Genomic DNA, 13,728 nt, shown 5'->3' with positions numbered 1-13,728 from the left:
AGTTTTTATCACCCTGGCCAGTTCCGGTAGTTTTAGATTTACTCTATTGTGTTGGTGCTTCTGACCACGCGTCTGTAGTTGTTGAATGTTAGCTTGAAGGCAATCCTGTCAGTGGCGACTGGTACAAGGGCATGCGGTCCGCCAGAATCTCAAAATCGAGAGTAATATTAAAGTGTCCGACAGGATAGTATCCGGTGCTATAACCGCCAACGTGCAGGACTGTTCTCATCGGTTAGACAAAGATCCTTGTACATGCCGCAAAAAAAAAGACATTGTCCTTGCCTTCAGCTCGGTTCACTCGACTCTTTAACGGTAATATTTCACACCATGAATCGCCCAAAGTTTTTAACTACGGTACGGTTACCATCCACCGCGCACGTACATCCACTAGTCACATTAAGGCATTCGTCGTTATTTCGCGTCGTTTTCAGGACGCGTGATAAAAAAAACTCCGCAATTCCTACTGCGCCCTGCGTTAAAACCTTGAAAAGAACTGAAGTTGACCTTGCGGGGGCACAACCTCTGATGTGGGCAAGCGCATTTTGGGCTGGCCATGCCGGCGCAGAGGGCATGGTAAATAAGTTTTAGTCCCAGTTTCAGAAGGCCTAGGTAAAGTAATCGGCCTCTTTCACAAGATCGGCCTACAAATCTTTTCTCCCTGGTTGTGATGCTGGGTAAAAGTCTTTCAGTACAAGTAGCATTATTTCAATACACTTGCTCTTAAACCTGTAGGTTAGTGATGAGGTTATACAATACAAAATGTGACTTTCAAGTGAAAATCTCAATTTGCCATTTTTAAACTACTCCCCTACACACACACACACACACACACACACACACACACACACACACACACACTGTCTCTCTCTGTCTCTCTCTCATTTGTGTCATGAGTGTGTCTATTTCCTTAGTGAAATAATGTTGTTTATTACAAATATTTCGCTTTGGAAAGGATTTAGTACCGATGTTGTAAAACTTCTTGCCCGCTAGATGCAAACTAATCTGGTAACTCAGTGAGATATGAACTTGCAAAGGAAATAAACTACTGAACGATCTACCTATGTCCCTAATTACCTACGTACCTAATTACTTACATACCCAATTACCTACGGACCCAATTACCTAAGTAAATTAGTGACTGACTGTCTGAATGATTGAAATACATAAAAAAGTAAATAAATAAATATTACAGCAAACTAACAACTCTACGAACTTATTTCGGGATGCATTCCCTCTGTAAATCAACATTTCACCCCTCATCCCACCCACCAAGAGATAAAAAACTAGAATGCTAGTATATCTTCAGTGTGGATGGAGTTACGCAACATTACATCCACATGCACGTAATACAGACACACAGATGGACATATAAGAAGGTAGATGAATGGGTAGACAGTACAGAAAACGATAGTTGTATACATACAGGCAGACACATTCACAGAGCAATCTTAAATTGTTCAGGCCGGTTTTAGCTGGTTTGATAAGTGCAATTTTTTGTGTCAACCGTATTCAAACATTTTGATTGCATGTGCTGTTTTAACCCGTGTTAAAACACGGGTTTGTCGAGTTTAAAAAAATTCGTTTGCGGGTAATTGGTATACAATTTGTGACGATAGTTATTAATCATGTAAAAATTACAATCAGATATGTTTTGCTGTATTCAAGCGCTTGTTTGTACTATGAACCCTCGAAATCAGCCTTTTTGCGCTAGCCGAATTTTACACACAACAACGTTTACAGTACCTACATAATATGAACGTTTATTAATTATGTGCAAAAGACTCTGATGTTAGTTCATATGACTTTTATATGCCTTCGAATTAACTGTGACAGCGTTCTAGATATTTACATACTACAGATAGTAGTGTGAAACGTGTTCACTTTCTTCTGTCAAACTGTCGGCATACCTTGCCTCGAAATACAAGACTAAATGTACATTCGTAACGGATCATATTTTTCGAATGAATGCCAAGAGTTGCTTTTCGAACTAACTCGGCTACTTACGAAACCAGGATTGACCGAAAAGTTGCCAGTGTATCGAACTATTTTACATTCTTAACTTCTCCGTCAATCCAATTGAAAAAGAAAAAAAAAAAAAAAAAAACAGTCCAGGTGGTCAGGATAAAATGTTGTTACTTTTTTGCGACCAAATTTCCGGCGAGATAAATATATGACTTTTTGGGTGTAAATTACTAAGCCGACAAACAATGGATGCATGTTTTTATCTGGCATAAATAGACGAGGTGGTCCGAATTAGTAGAAGTTCGGTATTTTGTATGTATTAAGTATTTGTGCAAGTAGCGGTGTGTGTGTGTGTGTGTGTGTGAGAGAGAGAGAGAGAGAGAGAGAGAGAGAGCTTGTCTACACAATGCATGAGAATACAGAAATGTATGCCTTAGATTTATTCTATGTTGATAATGGTAGTTGTATCGAATAATACTTGCTGACAGATTTATCAAAGAGAATGTGTTCTCAGCAAGCATTCTTGTCTGATACAACTCGATGAAATCGTTTTCTAGTTGTAGTATTTAATCTGATTTTTTTCAAGCAATTTTCTTGGAGTATTTACTGACTATATAGAGATTGTGTTTTAATTTCCATGCTTCCTGTTTTGTGATAAATTTGCATAATTACTGCTGAAACTGTCTGACTAATGATCAAAGTGAAGAGTATTCCTATGAAATACAACACAAAATGGCCAGTTTTATCTTCATACATTGTATATTCCTGGAGTTACAAATGGAATAACTTGAAAAAATATAGTGGGCTCATTACGAGTTGCGCATAGGTAGCCAAGGTCAGAATTGTAATCCATAGGTCGTGGGTTTGATACCTGCCTAGGCCAGCCCTGGGCAGCCGCCTCGGTGTGCGTTTGGCAAGTTCACTTAACTTCCATTATCTAGGCATCATATGGTCAACAAGGTTTTGAAAGTACCTTTAAAAAACAGCCTAAGGTATACACCTCGTTTTGTCATATGTAATCGTTTGTAGTAAATGGTAAATTCGCATCTTTGGAAACGCGTATTTAGATGTATACAAAACATCCATCTAACAATTTGAAGTAAAGAAAGCAGGAAAGCTCAGCTTGTTGCCCAATTCGAATAGACGAGATTGACTGATCGAGAAATTACTTAGTTACCCTCATATGTAGGGATATATTGCGATGGCTCGCATCATTGTTGTTGTTGTTGTTGTTGTTTTGGGTTTATCGCCATTTTTCAGTGCACGATAGGCTATATATGACGGCCAGCATAACTAGTGGATGAAAAACGCTGGAAAACCCCGATAAGAACCACTGAGCCACGGGTAGCTACTGTCACCCTTTCAAAAATTCCAAAATTTGCCGAGCCAAAGACTCGAACCCACGCGGACTGAGGTTAGATGACAGTGATCGGTAATGGTGACCGCTTCGTACCACATGGTCACCCGGAGTCCTGCGATAGCGAATGTTCGTCGGTCAGATTTCATTGTAACCTGAACTCGTCATAAATCGATTTACAGAAAATAATCATATGTTGGTATCATGTTAAAGAAGAGAAGATCACAAACAATGGCTCGGATCCTAGATGCAGCTGGGGTGTGGTGGGAAGGTAGTTCATGTGAGGGCTGGGATGTATTATACTGGTGAGTTAATGACAAATACAAGGTCTGGGCTTTGGATGCAGCCTCAGATGGAGGGAGACCGGGGCGGCGGGGGGGGGGGGGGGGCGGGGGGAGAGAGGAGGAGGGGATGTCAGAAGTTTTAAACAAAATGTTCCGATATTTGCGATCGTTACGCTAGTGCATCTCTTAGGCGAGAAGGGTTCATTCGATCAATTGATGTTTTAGTATTGTGCCTTAATAATAATAATAATAATAATAGATAAGTGAAAGTTGTATTTATCGGCATCTATAGTATGGTGGCTCATTAATGAATTTTACCCCTACACAGATGGTATGACGGTAACATTTTCAAATAGGTAACTTACCTTTTACGAGAGTTCATATTTTTCATCCTGTATTCTTTTCATCCGATCCTCTTCTTATCAAAGATAATGTGTCGTCTGCTTCCTTCCATTTTAAGAAAGCACTTACAGATCACTATATCTTTTAAATAATCACTTTAATCAGCTGGGCATTCACTTGCCACGATTCCAGAATGGGGGGGGAATAATCACACCTTGTATAATCACAACACGTACAGCGTAAGTAAGAAGGTATTAAGAGCAGCAAATGAGTAAGATTTTCATCCCCAGAGGCGCGAACCGATTCTCATTATTTCTTTTGCATGGCAATATTGTAAAGAGGCTCCTTGGAATCAATCCTAACTGAGCCTCGTTTTGGGCAAGCTGAGATATTTTTGGCTACTTCATACAACAGTCAAAAGATCTTCGATCGTTTGATAACAACCATTTTTGTTTGTCTAGAAACGAAGGAAATGTTACAATTGACGGATCCCGTGGTATTTTTGGAGTCTTCAGATAAAAATAAAAGCTACCAAATTAATTTGTACCATGACAATTGTGAGATACTTAGGTTATTATTCCGTCTGATGAGAGAGAGAGAGAGAGAGAGAGAGAGAGAGAGAGAGAGAGATTTTCATCTGGATTATAGCTGTTAAACTATTCAATGTAATTTGACAAAACCAACATGTATTATAAGCGGTACATCATAGCTCTGCCGAAGAAAATTTAATGGTAATTTTGCGTCATGCGCAGGCCGCCAAATATGACCTCTCCTTATTTCAAAATTCTTAACATAGATTCGGTATTGTTTGCATTTGTTCCTATGTAAATGTCAAGCTATGGGCATGCACCTTTCAGACTCGATACTCTACATGTCATACAGTTCGAAGTCAAGAATGTCAATCGTCAACAAAGAAAAGGTTGCATTTTTTAATAATTTTTTTTATTGCTGGTGTATTTTCCATTATTATTTCACTTTTGCCATGATTATTTATAACTCATATCGTTCATCATTGATTCTCGAAAGGACGCAATACATAAATCGTTGATATTCGCACTGTCAGTTAATACGCGGCATGGTCACTCATGGTCAACGTTCTCTTCATTAATGTGAGTCACTTGGTTGCGGGCTGGAACATCTTCAGTAATTAAGTTCGACATGGGAAAAAGAACCGCATGTAGCTTTGTCCATCTTAGCATATTCATGGTGCGAATCGATTTTTTTAAGGATATTTCATTTTCTTTGTTGATCGGAGAGCTCTTTATCGACAGGCAAAAGAGAAACACACAGTTTTTGAGTATGGGCACGAATATCTGACGGATTGAACAAATACACGGCAAGAGATTGCAATCAAGAAATGGCTGTAACTGTTTGGAATGATCAGTTGTAGCAAACTCTCCAAACACTTAATATTAGGATTTTATCGAACAATTTATTCTAATTACTTCAATCCAAAGATGTCTTGTTGCGGTAGCCATAAATCGTAAAATTGACAGATATGTGACATAAGAGAAAAACGAACGTATGTTATTTAGATAAAGGTACTATCTTTTTTAATAGACAATAACTCTCTGAATAATGTAGAAATATGTAGCACATCTATCGGTGTAGAGGCGATGATAATGGTTTTTCAAAATACCTCTACCTTTTCTATAATAAAACGAAACCTATATCTTCTAGCCCTGTGTCTGTTAACTATGAAGGTGATCCACTTGCTATGTCTTCAACCCAATTTTAAAAAATGGTTAGTCCTTTCTATTATAATCGTGAAAATGAACAAGAAGTAGGAAAGTTTAAATAGCTCTTTGCATATATAAGACAAAGAGATTTGATTGTGTGTGCAAACCGTCGTGCCTACCTCGAAATGAACTGGGCCCGTGAGAATGAAATCTAAAGATAGCATAGCACAATCTATTCCACAATCTATTCCAAACACATTACTAAAGAGGCGATACCGATCCCAAACTCATTTAGTATGACACTATGGCCTTAAACTAAGTAACAGAAAAGAGCGCAAACCAACAAATTCTGTAAGATTCAAATTCAACAAATGTGTGGGGGTGGGTGGGGGATATTATCGTAGCTTTAAAAAAATTTTTATGGCAGTTTATGGTGATGTCTCGCACTGGAGAATCATTCCACAGACATGTAGCATCATGTCCCACCCAGTCACATTATTCTGATACCAGGCCGACCACTCCTAACACTAGCATCTTAATGCGACCTCCACATCCGAGGATGACACTCTAACCACTAGGCCACCGGATAGGTCGATTCAACAAATAATTTATTTCCCTGTAATACAAAGTGAAAATATAAAACGAACTTATAATATTGTGATTTAAATCTCAAATAGTCCTAAAAGTTATATCACAAGTCAAAATGAATGATGTTCTAATTGAATTCCAGTGCTCTTCCAAAATAAAATCCAATAGTGAATGTGCTGATGTGCCTGTAGTCTCGAACGTGCTAATGTGCCAGTGGCCTGGAATGACGTGATGCGTTAACAGTCTTTTGATGTATCACAATAATATAATCCAAATTGTTCTGATCTGAATTCATTGTTATTCCAAATTAACGTTTAAGTCCAAGAATACTATTGAGTACATTGTAATTCCAGTAAATCACATTGAATAAAAAAAAATTCACCCAAATTATAAACTAAAGACAACAATAAGAACGATTGCGCTTTAGATGTTTAGGCAAGAATGAATAATTCTTTGGTAAAGAAAGATTATATACCCCTCTGCTTCACCTAGGTCGCAATTCCCATTTTCTGAAAATACTCTGTCAACTTAATGGGAAATTTAAATTCTGGACGTTTCTAATGTCTCAGACTGAATATTTAACTCAAATTGCAGTAACAAATTTTACAATTAATAATGATCTGATTATTTAATCCACAATGATAGAGGAATATTAACTTCGTTTTATGTTGCTTACAAAATAAATGTCACTGGTCAGCTGCACCATTAACTTGATTTTGAACAAAGGTCAAGTACAAAATACAAATATACAAAGCAAACACTCATAAAGTAAAAAACAACAAACGATAGAAATATACATAACACATTCTATATGTCATTACTTGTTGATCAGGTAGCAGTACGATTTTGTTACTAAAACCATTTAAGTATTTTAGAGAGAAACATACTGAAACTTTGCTCCTTAATTCTGAAGTAAAACCTCCATCTGAAACTGCAATAACACAAAAATAACAAAATGAATAATGTTCCGGACTGACGTGCCGAATAAAGTGCAAAGCTGTGTTAATCTTTGTTTCCATGCTTTTTATGTCCATAATTAACGAAATTTTGAAAATGTATTGTCGCTTTATAATCGCCTTTTAAACCCTAAACCTGAAATCTTGCATAAAAATGCTGCATCTGCTACTTTTTTTTTCAGGGTCCATAATATAGTGCTAAAAATATTTGAATTTGTAATAAAGCTTTTGGTACCATTATTCACTGATTTCAAATTTGGATTGGAAAATCTTGTTCTTAATAATATTTTTAAAATGTGTCAGTTGAATGCAGAAACATATGTAGAAGACATGTGCCTTTAAAAAACTTGGGCACAGGACCTGAACATGATTATTCCTCGTGAAGACGACGACGACGACGACAGCGCCAACGGAAACGCTATATCAGTGTATGGCCATTCACGTGCAAAACCAATATTATTTTGCATCGTCGTAAGCCACATGTATGTATCCACTACGTTCTCTAATCACATATGGCTGCTTGTGATTTCACTCAGGCTCGCAATGATTGGTTGAGCAGGTTTATGCATTGTCAAAAGAAACAAGGAAATCTTATCCCAGACAGTCACGGGTGAAAAGGGAGCGTAGTGGATTTTTATCGGTGGCTTGCAACGATGACTATTCAGATGATATTTCATGAGTGCAGAGTATATCCTAATTCAGTTTTACAAATATAATTTTAGTTTAAGTACGGACATGAGCTACGCAATGTCTTATTGCTCTAGATTCTATACACGGTTGCCGTGGAAACGAGTGAAGAAAAAGCACATCGGACGGGGAGTTGGCAAATAAAGATCACTTCATCGCTTTTTAAAATCAGCATACGCCAAACTATTATGCCGTGCCATATTTACCTTGTTAAGCCATAGATAGGGTATCTCAAAACTAGTGCAATTATTCAGAAATCTTTCGAACTTGGCAAAGAAATCTAGGTAGGCCCTTTAGTTTGCTGATATCCTGCTTAGTAAATGGTGCCATGAAATTAATTCTTCAGCTGCTACCGTTTTTATCCCAAGCTTTAAAAAAAATTCAATTATGTTTTCTTTGATAAATTTTTAAAATCCATATGCACTTAAAATATATTCTATTAATTTTTTGTTTGTTTTTCAACACATGAATGATTTTATGGTAGACGTCCCTAAAGCTGGAACAAAAAGACAGTGTCAACGTGCAGTAGATATTCTCGTTCGGAATTAATTCCAATACTTTCACCTAACTAAACTAATTAAAGATGTATCTAGTCGGTATCATATTTTTAGGATACATTCACTCTGAAATATCTCATTTTTGATAGAAAAGTTTATGTGAGCCTTTAGGAGATTGGAAACCACACAATTAGGGTTCTATTCTGCTCAAAACGTTCCATTATGCACATCTGAAGTAGGTAGCCATTTGCCAAAATACTCAACGCTTTCATCAACACTGAGATCTTCACATGAGATTTTTTCTTTCTAATTTCAAGTTCAAGGAGCACAAAGATTAATGTCTGTTTTGCTTTACTATCTCCGCATTGTGGTCATCTTGCATGAGATTGTAAATAACTCTCAAACCACAGATGTTCCATTTTCATAACTGTCTGCCATTTTTAATCCTAGAAGCACTTTACTCCCATATATATGAATGGTATCAAAAGTTAATTTTCAATTCAAAAAATTTAATCCTCGAATTAATTTGCAGATGTCGAAATAAAGGTTTTAAATGATCCAGATTTCTTGCAAAGGTATTAAATTTCTTTATCAGATGTACGAATATAACGCAAATCCCAAAATTAACTGCATGTTTTGGGAATGAGAATTTCCTTTTAAAACATTTTCATCAGTTAACCTAGCACATAGAACTGCATACCAGCTGTATTTTAAAATAAAGAAAACCACGAGGTTTTATCTCATCAATGTAACCAATCTCTCTCTCTCTCCCTCTCTCTCTCTCTCTCTCTCTCTCTCTCTCTCTCTCTCTCACACACACACACACACACACATAACACCCACACACCCACACTATGTTTCATCTCATCAATGTAACGAAACTCTCTCTCTCTCTCTCTCTCTCTCTCTCTCTCTCTCTCTCTCTCTCTCTCTCTCTCATAACACATACACACATACCCACACTAGGTTTCATCTCATCAATGTAACCAAACTCTCTCTCTCTCTCTCACCCACACCCACACACACATGCCCACACTAGGTTTAATCTCATCAATGTAACCAAACTCTCTCTCTCTCACCCACACACACACACACATATACCCACACTAGGTTTCATCTCATCAATGTAACCAAACTCTCTCTCTCTCTCTCTCTCTCTCTCTCTCTCTCTCTCTCTCTCTCACACACACACACACTAGGTTTCAACTCATCAATGTAACCAAACTCTCTCTCTCTCTCTCTCTCTCTCTCTCTCAGACACACACACACACACACATACCCACAATAGGTTTCATCTCATCAATGTTACCAAACTCTCTCTCTCTCTCTCTCTCTCTCTCACACACACAAACACACACACACACACACTAATAACCACTAGTAGGGTGTGCATATATAAATGCAGTATTTAAAGGTTTCATCTCACCAATGTAACCAATCTCTCTCTCTCTCTCTCTCTCTCTCTCTCTCTCTCTCTCTCACACACACACACACACACACACACACATACACACACTAGGTTTCATCTCATCAATGTAACCATACTCTCTCTCTCTCTCTCTCTCTCACACACACACACACACACACACACACTAATAACCACTAGAATGATGTGCGTCTATAAATGCAGTATGATTTTCAGTTGTCCGTACCGCACTTTTCTCTCGCATTTTGCGTCAAGTCTTGAAGTACGGAACGTTTCTGAACTTTGTCATTTCTATTGAAAACTTTCATCAAGTTAACAGCAGATGATTTACACCCAAAATGGAACATTAATAAAAGCTGAGCGTATTCCTGATACTCGTGGAGCGTTTTGCTCTGAAATTCCGTAAAATTTTGCCAATTGTTTATAGCTAGATCTTCTAATAGATTCTCTATTTAGTTTCATTTCCATTTTTGTCAATAGCTTTGATGAGAAATATTGGTGCAGGATGTAGTGATTGGTCAAGGTCGATTGACCAGAAATATAATTTCTGATGAATATGAGCAGAAATGATTTTCCGATTAGTAACCGCTCATATACTCCTTTCTTTGCCAGAGACCATATATGTTCCGTAAGACAACAGAAGCCTAATATCTGACCCAAACTCAAGAATCTAAAATCATATATAGAATTTTTAATAGGCTATAAATATTGTTCAGTTGCACTAAGTCTGATCCTGGATAGTGGATAGAACCTTTGAATGATATTAATGCGTTCAAAGGTTTGTCAAAATGCACGAATAGTTGATGATGGTTGCCATAGTTCACATGAAACTAATTTGATTCCCATGTACCGTAATGTTCATGTCTGGCCTAAGTACTGTACTTCAGTAGTAAAATAGGAAAAACACGTCTGCTGTCATTACAATAAACGATTTATCCAAGAGGAAACTTTAAAGGCGATACAAATTATATGTCGCGCAACTCGTTTTTCAGGAAATGCTCTTGTTGGTGACCACTATGAAAATCCGACTCGGTGAGATACCGCCGTTTAAATCCAGTAGTGACTGTACAGCAACAGACACGGTGGAAATGGATTAAGGTTCAAAGCCACTATTGCATACAATTTACCCATACATAGGCATATTACGAAAACTTACGTTCAATTTTGAGGTAGTTATTTTAGCCAATCAGCGAGCATTATTCTTGGAAATACGGTATTTAATATACCACCACATATAGACTAGTTTTGTAGCTCATTAGTTTGTTGTGGACATTTACTTATCATCCTTTTTTAGTGGATATGAAAATACTAGTAGTTTTTTTTCTTCAAGGGGGTGCTCTATAGATAATATGTACGTCTGAAAGAGTGACATGATAGGTGAAGTTGCTTGCATTTGCAACATGCATAATGGAGAGAATGTTGACGAATGTTACTTTCATTTACTGCGTATGTATTTTCTTTGGATATTGTACTTGTGGGAATTACATATGATCTAAGCACACAGCTAACTAAAATGGCTGATTCCATATGCTCGATAAATCAGCTGAATTAGTCTGAAGTATTCTATATATTTAGCAGTTATTAAAATAGTGAAAAAGGATTTGACCAGAGCAAACGTTACTAGGTTATGAAAGTACAACGAATGAATTACAAAATACATAAAAAATAAAAAGTTATGGGCTCTTTTTAAAATTTACCTTCAGATTTCAGAAAGTGAAAATAAACAAGCAGGGCTAGCATTATTTTTACTTATAGATGCAAATCTGAAGTAAGGTTATGCTAAATATTCTACAAACCATATTTCACCCATCAATCATACATCCAAATTAAAGGGAATTAAAAGTTCTTTTAATAATGCCTTAAATGTACAAAGTCTTTTTAAATGGCCATGATAACCAGTGAAGAAAACCTGGACGATTATAAAATACAAATCTGAAGAGAGCCAACTCAACTCTTTTTTGAAGCTTTTTCTTTAACTGTGATACCACTGTTAACTCTAAGTCCTTGGTGGCAAATTAACTTTCTTCTCCGTTTCCATATTCAGACGTAAACTACGGAGTATATGAACCCAAACCCTGATTTTCATCAAATTGCCTAGACAATGTTATTTTGGAAAAGTACTTTGTATTTCCAGTAGGTCAGGTATATTTATAGGGGAATTCTGTCACAAAATTAGGCAACGAAATAACTTGGTTTTGCCTTAGAACTATTTGACTATTTCTCGCTGTACATGCGTACAACAATAACTAGGGTGAATACGTGTTTTTCCAGGTAAGTGACTGTATTAACATGTACCTCGCCAGAAATTACTTCTGACGAAGTAACATTACTAACATGATATGCACGGGTATTTTACCCTGACCTTTGCTCACTCTCCTATGGATTTAAGCAAGCTCAATTTCTAAAACCGACACTGGTCCTTTTGGATCACGCCAAGGACAGTACGCTCTCCATTGTTCTCCAGCCATAGGGTTAAGGGTTAAATTTACATTTTCATTTGATATGCGAAGCTTATTCGGTTTGTAATGTCTTATCGCGTAATAATGCATTTATTACAACGCAGATTTGAACTTTGAATTACAAGCCACTATTAGAGGTTAAAGTATTATCATATATCTAGAGATTATACAGAAACTATTATTATGACCAATTTGGTTTTATTGTAGCTGATTGTGTCTGTCGCTGTGATTGTGGCCATGATTCTGATTGTGACTCTCACTGTGATTGTGACTGAATATGACTAGAGCTGTCTGAAGATGTCTAAAGTTGTTCAGAGCTGTCTGGAGTTTCCAGAGTATTTAAGGCTGCGTGCTGTCGATACGTATGTATGTATGTACGTATGTCTGTGCCACGGACGTAGACGTAGCAAATTAAAAAGGGTGCTGTATGCTGTCTGTACGTGTGTATACGTATGGACTGTACACGTGGTGGATCCATAAAGGGTGCAAGCGGCCCATAAGAGTGTGGGCCAATTCCAAGGAATCGTGCGACTGTACAAGAGGTCTAGAAGCATACGTTTGGTTCAATTGTTGTTCCAATTGCATTTTTGTGTTCGTAAGTTTATTTTGAATCTTTGTTGTGTTCATGAGATTATTTTGAATCTTAGTTGTGTTCATAAGATTATTTTGAATCTTAGTTGTGTTCATAAGATTATTTTGAATCTTAATAGAGTTCATATTCGAGATTATGTGAATCTCTCTTATAGTGTAAAATACTGTTTGAAGCGTATCTGCAGTCCATGAGGTTCTTGGATCTGTACTTCATATTGATTTAATATTTTGGTTTATTTTCGATGTGCGAATGTTGTGTAGAGTGATTTGAGTGAATCGTATGTTGAGAGCGTGAGAGAATCATTGTATTTTTACATCATATATTTTTCTTTATTGTTGTTGTTGTTGTTGTGGGGTTTAACGCCATTTTTCAGCACACGATAGGCCATATATGGCGGCCAGTATTAATGGTGGAGGAAGAACCCGGGAAAACCCCGGAAAGAACCACCGACCCACGAGAAGCTACTGGCATGCTTTCTCACATATCTACATTGGCTGAATCTGAGACTCGAACCGGCGCAGACAGAGGTGAGATGGCAGTGATCCGTAACGGCGAACGCTTTAGACCACTCGGCCACTCGGGGCCCCTTTTCTTTATTAATTCATTTCATAAATTTCTATCTTTCTCACATTGTGTTTGTCTTATTCATTTAGTCCAAAGACCCACTCGGTTTCTCTTCTGCGACAAATTCCAACAACCTAAACCCAAAACCAAATAAATATGTTGACTAATATTAGTAATGATCCTAATATTAAACACCCATACATAGAGGTTGATTTAGCTATGTATTAGTTTTTTTTACAGAAAATATAAAATCAATAATTCAGGTAAAGTAGAAAATGAACTTGATTTGGACAAGGTCAAGTCTAATATGCAATTGTATATTACAGTTGGATATA

The 13,728-nt window shown here is 37.1% G+C and overlaps 1 protein-coding gene across 2 annotated transcripts in view; it reads right to left on the bottom strand.

The window, feature by feature from the left end:
• Window positions 1–4,263, bottom strand: part of LOC149807166 (uncharacterized) — a 268,034-nt gene extending 263,771 nt beyond the window's left edge. The window contains exon 1 of one of the 2 annotated variants that reach the window (XM_089962987.1): window positions 3,969–4,263. In XM_089962987.1, the coding sequence (XP_089819113.1) occupies window positions 3,969–3,994 (26 nt within the window). In that variant the 5' untranslated portion in view covers window positions 3,995–4,263. The remainder of the gene's footprint in view (window positions 1–3,968) is intronic. The other variant, XM_089962973.1, reaches the window with a different exon arrangement.
• Between the last annotated feature and the right edge of the window lie 9,465 nt (window positions 4,264–13,728).

Source organism: Sinohyriopsis cumingii, chromosome 1 (genome assembly GCF_028554795.1).
Source record: "Sinohyriopsis cumingii isolate HCF-2022 chromosome 1, ASM2855479v2, whole genome shotgun sequence".
Classification (NCBI taxonomy): Eukaryota; Metazoa; Mollusca; class Bivalvia; order Unionida; family Unionidae; genus Sinohyriopsis; species Sinohyriopsis cumingii.
Note: the sequence above shows the minus strand (reverse complement) of the source record. Positions and strands in the feature narration are given on the sequence as shown.